Raw genomic sequence first — 15,726 nt, forward strand, 5'->3', positions numbered from 1 at the left:
CAGGCTTGTATTATCCAATGAAGGACTAGCTATACATTTCACCATAGCTTGCTTTAATCATTTATCTTGTGTTAATTCTGCAATTTAAGCATAACCCTGAGGCAAACTTTGATGTTATGAGAGAGCGACTCCTGAGAGTTTAAATTCGTTTTTAAAAACATAAAGCTTAAAGATATATCGGCTGGATTTGTTACAGCTTCCATAGCGAAGGGCTGATCCAGGATCTGCTGACTAACCCCGTCGCGTTCGATGTAAGACCGCGTCAAACTCTCGCGATACTTCGTACAGCGCCCGCTTGACCCTGCCCTGTGTCTCGCGCAGCTCCGTATATAAAGGCGGAGGACCGGAGAAGACGGACGGCTGGGGAGCGGCAGCCCTGGGACTGTGAATAAGACCGTAAACCGCTGTGTTTTTATTTCCAGAAACTTTAATCGGCAACTTTTTAAACGTTTTAGGTGTTTCTGTGCTTTTTTTTAATGGTTTTTGGGGTTCTTGCTTGATAGTCGCGGTGTGTTTGTTTCCGCTCATAATGGCGAGCTCGGCTAACTCGAACCAAGTGGTAAGGATCAGAAAACGCCTTCATACTCCTAATCACACACGTGTCCAAGCATTGTAGTTAGACGCAGCGCATTTAAACCAAACCCACACTTGGCATTTTCAATAATAAAACATATTAGGCACACGTACACACACAATCTGATCCATCTGAGCTCTTTGTAGGGAAGTGTGTGTGTGAGTGTTTGCTGATGGGGAGAAAACAGTGGCTCTGATCCATTGCAGTAAGCTTTATTATGTGTTGGAAAAAGCGCATTAAAGTGCTAAACTAACACGGACTTTGGTACATTGTTACGTATAAAAAGCTGTGTTTGATGCGGAAAATAAAACGTTTGCTCGCATTCTTCGTGTAGTTAACTCGATATATTAGAGTCTGTTACTAAAGCACCCTTGGAGTCTGAAATTACACCAAAACAAATTCAACAGATCTGCGTTTATTTCAAATAAGAGCCGAGTCGTGTTGTTCGTTGCCCCGCGTTACAACTAAAGCCTTTCTAAGCTACGTTACATCACAACAATCTCATTTTAACGAATTGTAACGTTACACGACCCCCAATGTTACCGAGTCCCCTGCATATAAACCCCAACACGACCCGATTTTCACAATAAAGCCCGTTCACGGAAGCCTGAGCACTACAGTGTTTCACCATAGCTACCGTCTGCGTCTCTCTCCTCCTCTGACCTTCCTTCTCTCATACGCCCGGTTTTATACAGCCATACCGGGGCTCTAATATAGTCGGCCCGGGATGGGAAGGTGCTACTCGGCGCTACGTCACCGGCTCTGCATATAAACACCAGACCGCGCTTTAAATAGTGAGCCGACGGACAGGACGCGACGCAGACCGCGAGCCCGCTGCCTGTTTTCATTTTTAGAGAAGCTGTGTATTAGTGGCGCCATAGCGATGTGGTTTCTGGGTAGAGAAAGACGTTTGCTTTCTCATTCCGGAAGTGCGTGTGTTTTGAATATCGTTTCATTTTGGCCGTGCTGCACGCGCTGTTTATGTACAAAGCAGCCATTATGGACGCGTTACATGAACGCTGTGTGTCTATTTTTTGCTTTGACTTCGACCCGGTTACCAAATGGTGATTGGGGAGTCAGACTCAATGAGATCGGTTCTTTTGAACGGTTCAGTTTCAGAGAGCTGGCTGAAAAACAATCTAGTATTTTTGCGTAATTACGTCATCCCCGATGTTCCGTCGAAGCACTGACGTGTGTTTTTACTCTCCACATCTAGGCACACATTCGATGTTTACTGCTTTGTTTTGTCCCGGTTCAGTTTGTTGCAGACATGATTCCACTAAATAACGAAGTGTGTTAGAAACCAAATATATTTATGTATTTAAAAATATATTTGTAATTTACATACAATACAAAAAGTAATCTGTGTTTGCCTGAAAAAGATTTAAACCGTAAATGTTTTTGATAGTTGTCATGAAGCCAAACTGTGAACATAAGTGCATTTTATTTTTTAACAACTTCTGTTATGAGACCATTAAAATTAAAATTTTTCCTTATTTGTCAAATTCGCAGTTCAATCCAAATCATCTTAATCATTGTTTCTTGGCTCATCATGAATCAAATTGCCAAGAAATGCTTTGTTCAATACGTTACAGTATTATAGTAATACAGTTTTATTTTAGTCCACTTTGTAAACCAATTATATGAATTGATATTCTGGACCAATTGTTAATTCATTACATTGATTTGTAATATTTTGTAATTCGTTAGTAAGAAGTTATTTCAGTATGTTTGCTTTCATTGTAGCCTAAAGTGTACAGAGCAGTGATGGAGGATGTCATCAGTGAAGTCCGAGAGCTTTTCCTTGATGAAGGAGTGGATGAACAGGTGCTGATGGAGCTGAAAACGGTAAGATGTTTGATGTTACGATGAATACTAATCTGCTGCATGGATCGATGGTTTATTCAGACCTGCATTTTGCTGCTCTTCTGTTTCTGAGCAGCTGTGGGAGAATAAGCTGATGCAGTCCAAGGCGGTGGACGGTTTTCATACGGCGGAGCAGCAGGCTCTGCAAGCTCAACAGCAGCAAGCCCAACAAGCTCAGCAAACGCAACCACAGACCCAACCACAGCAAGTCCTCCTGCCTTCAGTGCAGCAGGGTGAGGCCTGCTCCGGACATGCACGTGTTCTTAGTAATGAAATAAGATCCAGTAAATATCTAATAGTCAGCTGTTTGTGTGTCTCTTCTCAGCTACTCCGCAGCAGGTCATTGTTCAGGATCCCAAGATTTTCCAGCACATGGGCAGCGCTGGAATGGTGAGTGTCGAGTTCTTCTAATTCACGTGTTAGTGTTTGGAATTTTGAAGTAAATGTTTTTTGGTTTGATTCATGCATTTAATAAAATTTGTTACTGTTGCACTTTGACTTGATTTAAGGTTTGAAGTTCAGAGTTCACATAAACTGAAAATTGTGAGCTCTGCTGTTTCCGTTTGCTTGGGTTAAGGGCGTTGTTTGTCTGCTGCTTTAAATGCTCAAGCTCTTTAAAGCAGGATTGACTCTGATTGGCTGTTGGGGTGTTTATCATTAATGAGCTGAAGTCATTCTGAAAGTGATTCCATTGATATTTATTGTTCCTCAATGGCATTATAGCGGTTTTTAAATTTAGAATAATTTTTTTTTAATACAATGTTGTTGTCATTTGTGTGAACGGCCTGTAGAGTTGACTGCATCACTTGTTCATTTTTCCAACTTTGATGCAAATCTGAACATGCCAGCATCATCCCCCAACAGTCACAGTTACTCACGAAGCAGAAATGTCCCACTGACAGTGAATGACTGGCGTGGTTTGGTTGTAGTTCTCTGTACATGTGAATACTCTGTAGGATCAGCATTAATGCCAGCAGGAGAAAAGATGAGTGGAGTCTTCCTAGAAAACGGTTTAGACAAAGCTGGCGACTTCAAATTAGATTACACAGCAGATTCCAGCGAGGATATTGTGCTCGCTGCCTCTCTAGCTGATCATTAATGTATGCGTGTTCTCTGTGGATTAAATTCTTGTTTCAATCTTTTGTTTCACTAGAGTACAGCAACAACTTTGGCTTTACCCGCAGGTGTCGGACAGTTTATCACTCATCAAGGTAAGACATTAAAATCTTAAGTGGTTCTCAACCATTGGGCCTCAAGATGACTATAAAATAACTTGAATGCATATCAAATTCTTTTTCACTTCCATAATTGAATCACAATTGTCTTCCAATGATTCTAATGGATTCACAAGTTTCAAAATCGGTGTTCTAAAGCAGTGGTTTCCCGTGTCCCCCTGCTCCGCACACGCTCTGCTCTCTCACCCGATTCAGATAATCAGCTCCATCAATGAACTGTGTTCCAGTAATACACTTATGTGACATTACTGTCGGATTCAATGTACTCAGCACAGCATCGTCTTTTAGTTTCTACCTTTCTGAAAATCCTGCATCAAATTGTTTCTTGTTTTAAATCTAATCTGCAGTAAAATGAAGTGAACAAAGGAGTCTTACTGATGCGGTCTGGATCTTTAAGATTAAAGTTATTCAAATAAAGTGTATTGTCTGGTTTCTGCATAGAGCTGCATTTGCCGCTCTTCATTTTTCTGGGTGAAGTGGTGGGCGGGGCTAAAGGCAGTGATGTAGAAGCAGTTGTTGATCACCTTCTGCGGAGGCAGTGTTTAGCCACACTATTACGTCAATCATAGAGTAGAACATTCCACAAACTGTCGTTTTGGCAGACTGCCAAAGTTTTGAGTTCTGAAACTTGCGGGATATTTTTTATAGTACAATGACCTCTTACAGAATGTCAAGATCAAGGGAATTGTTTTCTTAGTTCATGACCCCCTTAAAGCATGCAATCTATAATCAGACCAAAGTTATTTTTGACCATAACTCTTGGTTTGTGAGGTTGCTTTGGAAAAGTGTCTGGATGACAAATTTATTAATAAAAAGTACCGTATTTCCTCAAAAAACAAAAAACGGTAGTCAAATAAACTCCGGGCCTCTTATAGTGGCCAGGGGCGTGGTCAACACGGACAAATAAAGGCCAGGGGGAAATGTTTGTGGATAATCAGCAGAGCAAGATAACGAACGTACACGCCCACTGCCGGAGCATTTCTCGAGTCAGGAACCAGTCGGATTCGAGAACATAGGATCTGATGATACTGCGGTCCGTAACTTTGTTTGTGTTCAAAATGTAGAAAAATGTATATAAATGTATAATGTATATAGGGTGCACCTATAACAAGTGTTTATATTCTGACTATTTTAGATTGCTTCGGGGGTACCGCAGCGGAGTAACCCAGTACCTTTGTGATGCTTCATAGACATAAACAGAGAGAAGTAGTTCCGGCTACGATGTTCTTCCGCAAGACGCAAGCAGTTCTGTTTATTAACCGCTAGAGCGTCAAATTTACCAACTGCAGCTTTAAAACGGTTTATTTAAAACAATTACTTATCAAACGGATTGAAGTAGAAATAAAGGCCTGCCTCTAATAAAAGCCTGCTTCAGATAAAAGAGTTACATTCTGCATTTCAGGTAAATAAGGTTCAGGTTTTTATTTGAGCAATTACGGTAGTTCAAAATAGTGGTCGACCGAAATTAAAGTTTTACTTGTGTTTTTTTTTTTGACTACTGATATCTTGGAAAGCATGGGTGATAGAAAGCATATATATATATATATATATATATATTATTTTTTTTTTTTTTAATTTAAGACCATGTAATATGAAGGTGGGCAAATGCGTAAAGCGCATCATAATTTGAAAACAAGTTTGTAGCATTAAAGCGGACTGACCATCACACAGAGAACACACTATCATGCAGATCACGTACACAATTCACAAGATCCCACAATTGGATTTTGCAAGGTTTGTGAAATTTTAAATGTTCATTTGTCATTCAGATTTGTTTAAATTATATAAACGCATGTTTGCTTATAATACTTTGTTATAATACTTTTTGTCTACATGAATTCCTTTTTGTTTTAACGATTATTAGACTTCTATCTGTATTAGACCGTAAACAAGGAGAATGTGAGTTCTCAGTGCAGTCAAAATAAGTCACCTCGAATAAATCGGCCAAGCAGAAATATTTATCGGCAGATGCTGATATAAAGAAAAAAAAGCCAAATATCGGCCGATATATCGGCCTTGGTGATATATCGGTTGACCTAGTTCAAATCAGGGATATCATTGTGATTCTCTTTGATCCACCCCTTAACATGCATCATTATTGTGAAAGCTTTGTTTAATAAGCTAATAATTTTAACTGGCCAGCAGCCTTTCACTCGCATTAATCATCCATTTCGTTTGCAACGTCCTCTTTCTACAATCCAATAAATTCCTGGTAGACTCAAGTTCTGTCATCTCTCTTTTGTGTTGTTCACAGTTTACATTTTTCACAACTTTCTGCATGTTAACACAAGTGTGAATGCCTTTAAAAAAGCCCATCTCTCTGTGTGTTCAGGTCAGATCCTGCAGGTGGTCAGAGCTTCTAATGGAGCTCAATACCTCATTCAGCCCCAGCAGCAAATGTTGTTGCAGCAGCAGGTCCTGCCACAGATGCAGCCTGGAGCTGTGCAGGCTCCCGTCATACAGCAGGTCAGTGCTTCATACTTCACAGAACACACAACAGTGACACGTTTGTTCTAGTTCTGTCACTGCAGGGTGTGTTTTGACTACGTCTATGCACTTGATGAGTGGGATTTGTTTCCCGAGTCAGCAGAGGTCCTCATCATAGACAACCAATGCAAGAAGTCTGTCGGATCATGTCTGGTTTAAAATGCAATATCAGAACTGATGGAGGATGGTTTTACTGGAAAATATCTGATGGAAGTAGAGCAGGTTTTACTATTGCAGGGTTACTCCAGTGGATAAAATTGAGTGTAATTAGCTTTGTCTATTTTTACTTTTTTTTTTTTTTTTTGTTGCATAGATTTAATTACCATGCAAGTAAATAATATATAATATACTTGTGTGGTAAAGTGATTTTACCTTTTTACCTACATAAAGAGAGCCATGTCATGAGTCAGAATGTGTCACAGGTAGTTTTTTCACAAAGTGAGCTAAGTGCTAATATATTTAAGTTGAAAATATTGTCATACAAAAAACACCATGGTGCATTTATCGTATAAAATGTAAAACTGCCCTAATGTTGAAAAAAACATTTTAAATGGATAATACTTTTACCAGTGGTAAAGTAAATTTAAGTAGTATTGTTCCAGTAAATCTATTACTATTTTCACCATATGTAGTATGGAAACTTACCATTATCCAATTACCAGGTTTTTACTGTAGCTTATTTTTTATTTTTTTTGGTGAGGAGTCAACTGATCTGTGTATGAGAACCGAAGTGCAGTGAATGTGTGTTTCTCTTCATGTAGGTGTTGACTCCTCTTCAGGGAGGTCTTTCCCAGGGGACCGGAGTCATCATCCAGCCGCAGCAGATTGTCCTCACAGGAAATAAAGTACAGCAGAACACTCAGGTCAGCAGAACTCCTGACCTCAAGCATAAAGTACACGTCTTCGATACTGAAAAATGCATGAGGCTTGCGTGTATTGAGGGGAGTTGCATGTCTTTAGGTCATGCAGGCAGCAGCGATGGCTGTGCAGCCGGAGCAGGGAGCTGCTCAACCGCAGCCACAGCCTCAAGCACAGGCACCGCAACAACAGCCACAGCAGACACAGGCCTCGCAGCAACCTCCCATGGTGCTCCAGGTGGACGGTGCAGGAGACACGTCCTCAGAGGAGGACGAAGAGGAGGAGGACGAGTATGACGAGGACGAGGATGAAGACAAGGAGAAAGATGGTGCAGAAGATGGTCAAGTGGAGGAGGTACTCTTTGGATGGTGCTATTGTTAATTAAAATCCATTAAATGTGTAATTTGATAAAAGGAGTATCTAAAATTCAAAACTGATTGAAGATGAATAAAGATATATAAAGGTATATAAATGATATTTATGTGCTGGACAGTGTCTAGTTTGGTCCAATCATAGACTTGTCAAATAGACAAACTGTCTTTTAATTTAGGAGCCATTGAACAGTGGAGATGACGTCAGTGATGAGGAAGATCAGGAGCTGTTCGACACTGAGAACGTGGTGGTTTGCCAGTATGACAAGGTTAGTATTGTCACTTGTGTTAACACATTTGTAAGTCTATATATACATATATATATATATATATATACACGTTTATTCTGGATTGAAGGTTTTAAACCATGATAATCAGGGATTCTTTTTTTTTTTTTTTTTTTTTTATTACGTTTCTCTTAAATGGGTGATAACTGGGTCTACATAGAATGCATAGATTCCCACAGTTTTATATATAAATGTGACCTGTGCTGGCAAAATGAGAATTTTAATTTTTTTATCTTCAAATTTCTTTTTTAAGATAGTTTTACCAGAGTAGAGCCAAATACAGTTTGGGTTTTTAGCAAAAATAAGTTACATGAATTAAAAAATAAATAAAAACATGCTATAATTCAGCCATTATTTTTTGCCATGAAAAAGCCACGGAAGCTGGAGTGGCATTAAATGCAAACAAACTATTAAACGGTCACAATCCATAACCTGCAAATTAAATGCAAAAATATTGAGTTTTTATTTAATGTTAAAGTGAAATTGGACATTTGTATGGGAAGTATGTATTCGTTTAACAGATTACATAGAAATGTATTTTGAAAAAATTATATTACTGTATGTGAAATCTGACATTGCATAAGGAAAAATTCATACTTAAAGAGAACAAAATGAATACATAAAAAATGGTGACATGTTAAACCTTTAGAAATGTAATGCAAACTTTTTTTTTTTTGTTATGGTCCATGAAATTAAATTCAGACGATGTCTTGTTCTTCAGATTCACAGAAGTAAGAACAAATGGAAATTTCACCTGAAAGACGGGATAATGAATCTGAACGGGAGGGATTACGTGTTCTCCAAAGCCATTGGAGATGCAGAGTGGTAGATGGTAAAGAACTGAACCCAGAACTGTGCACTCTTAAGGCAAGACACATCGAGACCTGAAACTGTACATTTCAGGAGATTCCCACTTCAGGGGCTGAAGAGTAACGTCCCAGTGCTACTGTGCTGTTTAAATGATAGCGGCATGAAAATAGCGTGTGCCATCCAAGAGATTTGTTTCTTTCTCCACCCCCCCCCCTCTTAAGATGGCCCTTTTACCTGTAGAGTTTCACAGGACCCATAACTTCTCTTTTAGAACAATGTTCTTGCCCCTCAGATGAATGAAACCAATTTCAGCGTCTGGCGTTATCTAAAGTTGACTCTGGTGTTTTAAGACGGCCAGTTTCTACTGCATCCACACGCGTGTTTGTTGGTAATTTCCGTAGCTAGGTCAGTAATCTGAATCCAGTGAATCGTCCAACACGAGGACCATTTCATCACCATTCGCCACCTTCCACTAACACTAAAACAAGCAACCAACAACTGTGTTCCCATAATTTCCTTCCGTAATTGCTATGTTTTTAGACCTTTTTATGTTGAACAGCAGAGATACCAATGAAAACCGGCAAATTTAGTGCAAAATTGTCGATCTCACGAAATTGTTGCCGTGTTTGTACGTCCGTCATGGATTTTTCTAACTGTACTCTGACTAAAGATCTGCTCTGACAGAGCTCGTGTTGTCCTGCGTGTTTGTGTGCAAGCTGTTGTGTTAGGTGTCAATGAAGTGCTCGGTCAGGCCACCCTTCATTCTTTACTTGCGGTCAGGCTTATTTTACACATTTCTAGTAGTTTGTATTTATTCCTGAAGCTCGGGCAGCGTTGATGAAACCGAACTGTGCTTTTATTGGAAGAAGTGCTCCTTTCAGAGGAGGAGTTTAGCACCTGATTCAGTGCACTGTGGAGCTTTGTTAGGGTGCTTTTATTTTTGTTTTATAGTATTTAGTCTGGCTTTTTAAGATGTGCCCTCATACAGTTTGCTGTGTTCGGTGTCTGTATGTTCAGCAGTTGAAACTATCGATACATTTTGGTACGTTTGTTTGACGAAATGGCTTGGACTAGTGTTGGGGCTTTTTTTTTCTCCTTGTTTGTGCCTTTCAGATTTAATTTAGGTATCAGGTCCTTTGTCTAAAGGGGGAGAGCCTTTAACAAATCCTACGAACTGTACATTTCGCTTCGCTTTTCTAATCGTGAGTAAAGAAAACTTCAGAACTACTGTGAGGGAACATGTTTATTCATATACTGTTTTAACAATCAAACTGCTCTGTCTCTGATTCTCATCTCTATGAAAGTTGTGTTATGTAAGTAGAGATCTTTAGTATCTTGTTGAAACATTGAGTTTTATTTTGCCTTTTCTGAACTTTATTAAAGCACTATTAAAATGGACTCTCATTCTTGAGCTACATTTGCCTTTTGCAACTTGCCATCTGAAAACTTATTCACATGTAGGTTTGTTCTTGTTCGGGGTGGATGCCTGAAATCTGTTGAAACTGACCTTTTAAGTGTCATGAAATGTTCTGCCTGTGAAACTACTTTCCCTTATTGTCATTTGTTGTGTGGGTTATTAAAGGGATAGTTCACCTAAAAATTAAAACTAGTCCATAATTTATTCACCCTAAAGCAATCCTAGGCATATGAGTTTATTTTTTCCCTTTGAGACGAATACAGTTGTAGTTATTAAATGTCTAGTCTTGGCTTATAATATAGTCCTCCATTTTTATTTATTTTTAACAAATGCTCATTTTGTATTTCTAATTTGTGACCCAATAATTAAAAATCTAAGAAGCTAGGGTATATAAAGAAAAGCCAAAACAAATTAAAACAAATAAATTTAGACCGAACTGTTGCTTTCTAATTTAATTCAATTCTAATTATGAATCTTGTCTGTTAATAATTGGTTAACGAGTGTCTGTTGTTAGGAGAATAACTGAAGTGAACATCCCTACGCTAGAGCTTATACTACACCGAAGTCCTTTATCATTCACAGACTCATGTTCAGTTAGCTGAAGCTGGATATTATGGTTTATAAAGCTTTGTGTGAATAATTTTCTTACAGAAATGCATCTATTAATTTCAGAAGGCCTTTTATTAACCCCCGGAGCTGTGTGGAGCACTCTTTATGATGGATGGACTTTTTTGGGGCTTCAGAACCTTGACCCTTATTCACTGCCATTGTGAATCCTGCAGAATTTTTTAAATATAACTCCGAATGTATTTGTCTGAAAGAAGAAAGCCATATACACCTATTGCTTGAGGGTGAATAAATAAATACATTGGTTAAAATCTCTCAGTGGTAGTGTTAAACAACACCCTTTTTTTTTTACTACTAACAACTAGTAAAAGTGCATGTCGCATCTGATGACCCCTTTCAAATATAGTATCCCTAAAAAGGAACGCTCTGTACCATGCAAAAAAATTTGGGGTCAGAAAGATTTATATAATCTTATATATAATAAGTGTTTAATAGATTAAAAGTACAGTGAAACAGTAATATTGTATACTCTACTGTTTAGTGTCATATAACATTGCATGTTCGCACATTTTCCACCCTTGAAAATGTAAATGTATTTTGAATGGGTTTAACAATACCAATAATACTGCCACAGTATGTCGAGGCATTAAATGAGCCTGTTGATGATGATGATCTGCTGAGAAGCACCCGGCTGCAGTCTGCAGATCGAGGCGGGGCTGCACCTGGGGTGTGGTTGCACGTGTAGCCCCGCCCCTTACCTACTCTGATTGGTTCAATCGTCTTTCCTAGACTTACATGATAGTTGGTGTAGGACGGAGAATGCTGTTTAAAATGCTAAAAACGCTGTACAGTTTAATAAAGCCTTCATAATGCACAAAAGAACAAACATAAAAAAACATTAGCCTGTAACTCGCCATGTCCCTGAAATTATTGTTTTGTTAAATTAAGATGATCTTCAGACTAACATACGAATATAGTAAATTAATTGGGTTGATTATCCACAGTAAGACGATCAGGTCTTCCGATAGAAGAATTAATTATTAATTAAATAATTTTAGAAAATAGGATTATTTCATATCATCAGAGTATGGGAAAGGAAAATGGAAGGGGTGTATCATTACTGTTTTAATCTATATAGCATGACAAGACAATTATTGTTACATATAATTATCCGTCATGCAGTTGATAAATGACACTGCAATATTCTAATGTGTCTGCCAATTCAATTTTTATGAAACTTTTAATTTTCTTTACTACATTGCAAAACATAGACTTTTCTTCCCTTTATTTCAGAAAAATATGCTGCTCCTCGTTATCTGAAAGTGAAGAAATCGATAAACTTTTATTTCTATCGGTCAGTGATGATTCTGAAAGGACATACCTGTAAACCGTTGCATTTCATGATAATTGTGCTCTTATCTTAGTGAAGTCTCGCAGCCACTGTCAAATATTGAGATAAACTTTATAAAGTATCATCTATTTATATTAAATTGGTATCTTCTCCGATATACATTTTGTGACCATTGAGTCGATTCTTTTCAATCAGCTGGAATGATGCGGGACATTCTACGTTAAATGTGGCTTAATGCATTAAGACGTGTTTTATGAAGACCAAACTCAGTAAACATTTTTAATAACACACTTTATTTACAGACAACCAGGTTATGGGTGGAAATTAAACGCTTTGTGTTCGTATTCTGTGCTCATATCTGCTTGTCTGTGAATAGAATGCTATATTAATAATTTGTTTAATGAGTTTGGTCTTTTTAAAACACTGTTTTAATGCATAAAGCCGCGTACTTTCACGTTAAGCGTGCTTTTAGAATGTCCCAATTATTCATTTGTGAATTAAACTTTTCAAGAAGAGTAAACTTGCAGCAGCTAACATCTCTTGATTCAATAAATCAGACATAGTGAGTCAAGTTAACAAAAAACTGCATCATAGTAAAGGCTTTGTAAAACTGTATAGCTTTTTAAACAGCATTCTCCGTCCTACACCAACTACGCACACATTTCCTTCCTATCATGTAAGTCTATGAAAGACGATTGAACCAATCAGAGTAGGTATGGGGCGGGGCTGCACGTGCAACCACACCCCAGGTGCAGCCCCGCCTCGATCTGCAGGCTGCAGCCGGGTGTACTTGGATCTGCTTGAAAACGTTGCTCCTTACTGCAACAGTCCACCAGGTGGCGATATTCCCTGCAAAAATAATTTGCCCATAAATCATAATCATATTGTAAATTTATTAAAGTACTGACTAGACTGTACAGAAACTGCTTCACAGATATAGTGATGATGACTGGGGAGAGAAATGTAAAGTAAAGGACATGATTTTACTTACAAGAACAAAACATTTAGGGAGGATCACTAAAAACCAAGTTTTCTTCCTCCTTGGTCACGACATAAATGCTTAATCTCCAGTAAAAAAAAAAAAAATCCCTCCAGGTCCACACCTCGTTCCTCCTGAATCAGCACTTTTCTGCTGCAGGTCGCCAGCGTTGCTCTCTGAGGTTGATTGAGCACCATATCAGCACAAGTCTCCTTCCTCCATCATTTTATCTCGATGACATTCGCCTCGAATTTTCAATCACAGTCCATGTCCTAATACCTACAAGTCCCTTTGTCCCATCCGTTCCTTTCGTATGAGGTCACAGAGCCACACAAGTGTGCGTATATTCACCATCTGGGTTTATATGCCTCATCAATCTTCACACACACTCCATTAGGCTTGTAATGGAGAGCACAGCTGTGTTAATGCCTCGGTTTCAGATGAATTTAACGCCTACAACAACATCAGCAGATTATCTCCCACTCTTTAAAATAGGTATTTTATGGTGTGGTTGTGGAAAGTACAGCAGTAGCCCTGAGCTTTTATATTTATCACTATCTACACCCACCATTCAGCTCTTCAGTGTCCTCTGAAACCCGGCAGGTTGTTCACATGTACAGAGGGCCGTGTGTTGAAGTGTGTTTTCCATGTGGACGTCCTGACAGTTCAAACTTAGTGAACGTTTTTGGATGCACGCATAACCCAGTGGTTATGTAATGGAGGAAGCAGATGATTCAAGCAGTAGAAAGACAATAGTCAAGAAACATGATTCATATTGTTAATATTTTGACTCAGTTTCGGGGGCATTACAGATGAACAGACGGGGTAGATTAATGCCGGTGGCCTTGAACTTGAAAAGATGACTCTTCCTGCATTTGAAACAAGATACTGTACCTTCTCATGTTCATTCATGTTTATTTCATGCTGTAACTAGTAGTGTAGATGATCACTACTAGGATCGCTACATTAAAGAGCCACAAAATGCTAGTTATTGTTTGCATTTCTTTAAAATGAATTACAGAATTTGAAAGCTGAAACTTTGCTGCAATTTATTTTTCACTGCATGAGAACACAATGCGTGGCATGAGAAAGGCATGGCTTGTCGGACATAGCAAGCAGGTCTTTACGAAGTCACTTTAAGCGCCTAACCAAAAGGAAGAAAAGTGTTTGTGAGAGCGATGAGGGAGTGAAGCGACCAGAAGCAGCTGAACGCTGGGGTGTACTGTTTGATGAAAGATTGAAACGAGAGCGATGGCAGCACTGCAGGCCAGAAACAGTCTCCTGGATCTCATCTAAAGTGCACTGACTGTTCTTGACCACGCTCTTGTATCTTCTGAGAGGACATCAATACTCTGCTAGTGGAATAAAGGACTGGGAGAGGCGTCTCTGTCTGCAGTGTAATGGGAAGATCAGACTTGGCTCACATGCAGGTCAGTGACCTTACGGGTTTAATGGCTCTAGAGGCCATGACACGGTGCAGGGTTCAGTAAAGCTAAACTGATGCAGAAACGGATTTATTTCAGACCAGGAGAGACACGACGGTCCTAGCAATACGATATGGGCAGGGGCCCTGTGGTTAGACATGTACATACCTACACACATGAATGTATGCATGCATCCCAGGCTTGTCTGAAACATTTGAGACAGGGAAGAGCAAGGTGATATTCTGTAACATGCACATGCAATGAAAAAAACACACATAAACACCCACCCACAAGCTTATATAACAAGGAGACTGCCACTCCACCACTTTATACATGATGAATGTATAATAACTGAATGTGTAATGGTTACGGTCACATAACACGCAAGTAAACAAATACAATATTTCATTTTTTGGTGTTTTTTTTTTTTTATCCTTTTATAGTTGTTTGTTTTCATTTAATTAATGATTAGCTTTTCATTTGACTCACAAACCCCCTGCAATTCCTTCACAAACCCAGTTTGGGATAACTTGAAGAAATACAATGTTTAATGCACTTCATATTATTGATAACAACAACTGGAATGTATTTTCTAACTCTTTGTATTTTTATATCAGTATGGTACAAGATTATCCTTTTTAAATCAAGGCAAAAATCGAGATGGGTCAAAAAGAAATCTAAAAGCAGTCTGATTATATTACCTAAAATGTGTAATTGTTCATAATGTAATGAATTACCTTACTAACTACACATCTTGTCCTGTAATTTAGAATAAGTACTACAATGAAAACCACACATGAAGCGTATATGACCAAGTCTAGAAGTTCATGCAACCAGCCACCAGAAACTTTACTGAAAACCATCGCAGGATTTATTGTTTTATGGCTTTTAACTTTGTGTGCAGTTAATAATAATGTTAGTTTCTTGTTAAAATAATATTACTTCAAGAAAGAAGGCATTGTTAACAAAATAACATTCTCAATAACGTGATCTGCTAATGAATGTTTTAATCGAAAGTGTTAACTTAGTGAATCTACAATATTTTATATTTCAAACTTAAGAACATGGAAAAAATAGCAACATCCACCTAATGTACAATGAAACAAGGATAAATATTGAAAGTAATATAAATTATTTAACATTTATCACATTTCCTTCTAAATTATATAAAGAGTATTCATTTAACAAGCTAGTTGTTTTGCAGAAAATTCATAGATTATAGTGACATAGCATTTCAATAAAATAAGAAATTAGCGATTTCATGTGATAGTTTTTTGAATCTGTAATTGTCACATCATGACATTTATTTCAATCAGATGTGAAATGTAACGTCGAAACATTTAGTTTTATCAACTCATTGATGTCTGTTTTTCACAACGTAAGGAAGCCCCGCAATGTGCAGGGCATCAAAAAATTAGTTTATACTCATAGTGTTCTTCCCCACGGAAATCTTTAGTAAAAGGCGAAAGATTTATACGATCTGAGGAAAAACAAGAGTGT

General features: G+C 38.3%; 1 protein-coding gene and 1 non-coding gene across 2 annotated transcripts; one reads left to right on the forward strand and one right to left on the reverse strand.

Moving 5' to 3' along the window:
• Positions 1–319: 319 nt before the first annotated feature.
• Positions 320–9,886, forward strand: LOC127984186 (transcription initiation factor IIA subunit 1). The gene is made up of 10 exons (XM_052586706.1): positions 320–559; positions 2,321–2,422; positions 2,517–2,673; positions 2,766–2,830; positions 3,594–3,651; positions 6,008–6,141; positions 6,924–7,025; positions 7,123–7,374; positions 7,571–7,660; positions 8,400–9,886. The coding sequence occupies exons 1-10, from the start codon at positions 530–532 to the stop codon at positions 8,505–8,507; spliced, it is 1,098 nt and encodes a 365-aa protein (XP_052442666.1). The 5' UTR covers positions 320–529; the 3' UTR covers positions 8,508–9,886.
• Positions 9,887–15,611: 5,725 nt separating this feature from the next.
• On the reverse strand, positions 15,612–15,726 carry LOC127984601 (U5 spliceosomal RNA). Its single transcript, XR_008160621.1, has one exon. It is a non-coding gene; the product is annotated as a U5 spliceosomal RNA (small nuclear RNA).

Source organism: Carassius gibelio, chromosome B20 (assembly GCF_023724105.1).
Source record: "Carassius gibelio isolate Cgi1373 ecotype wild population from Czech Republic chromosome B20, carGib1.2-hapl.c, whole genome shotgun sequence".
In the NCBI taxonomy this organism is placed as follows: domain Eukaryota; kingdom Metazoa; phylum Chordata; class Actinopteri; order Cypriniformes; family Cyprinidae; genus Carassius; species Carassius gibelio.

Bases quoted from the DNA above. Each gene is read 5' to 3' on its own strand.
- LOC127984186 (XM_052586706.1), top strand. From the start codon at position 530: ATGGCGAGCTCGGCTAACTCGAACCAAGTG. The intron at 2,674-2,765 runs GTGAGGCCTGCT...GTCTCTTCTCAG, and splicing joins CCTGCCTTCAGTGCAGCAGG to CTACTCCGCAGCAGGTCATT. The intron at 7,375-7,570 runs GTACTCTTTGGA...CTTTTAATTTAG, and splicing joins AAGATGGTCAAGTGGAGGAG to GAGCCATTGAACAGTGGAGA.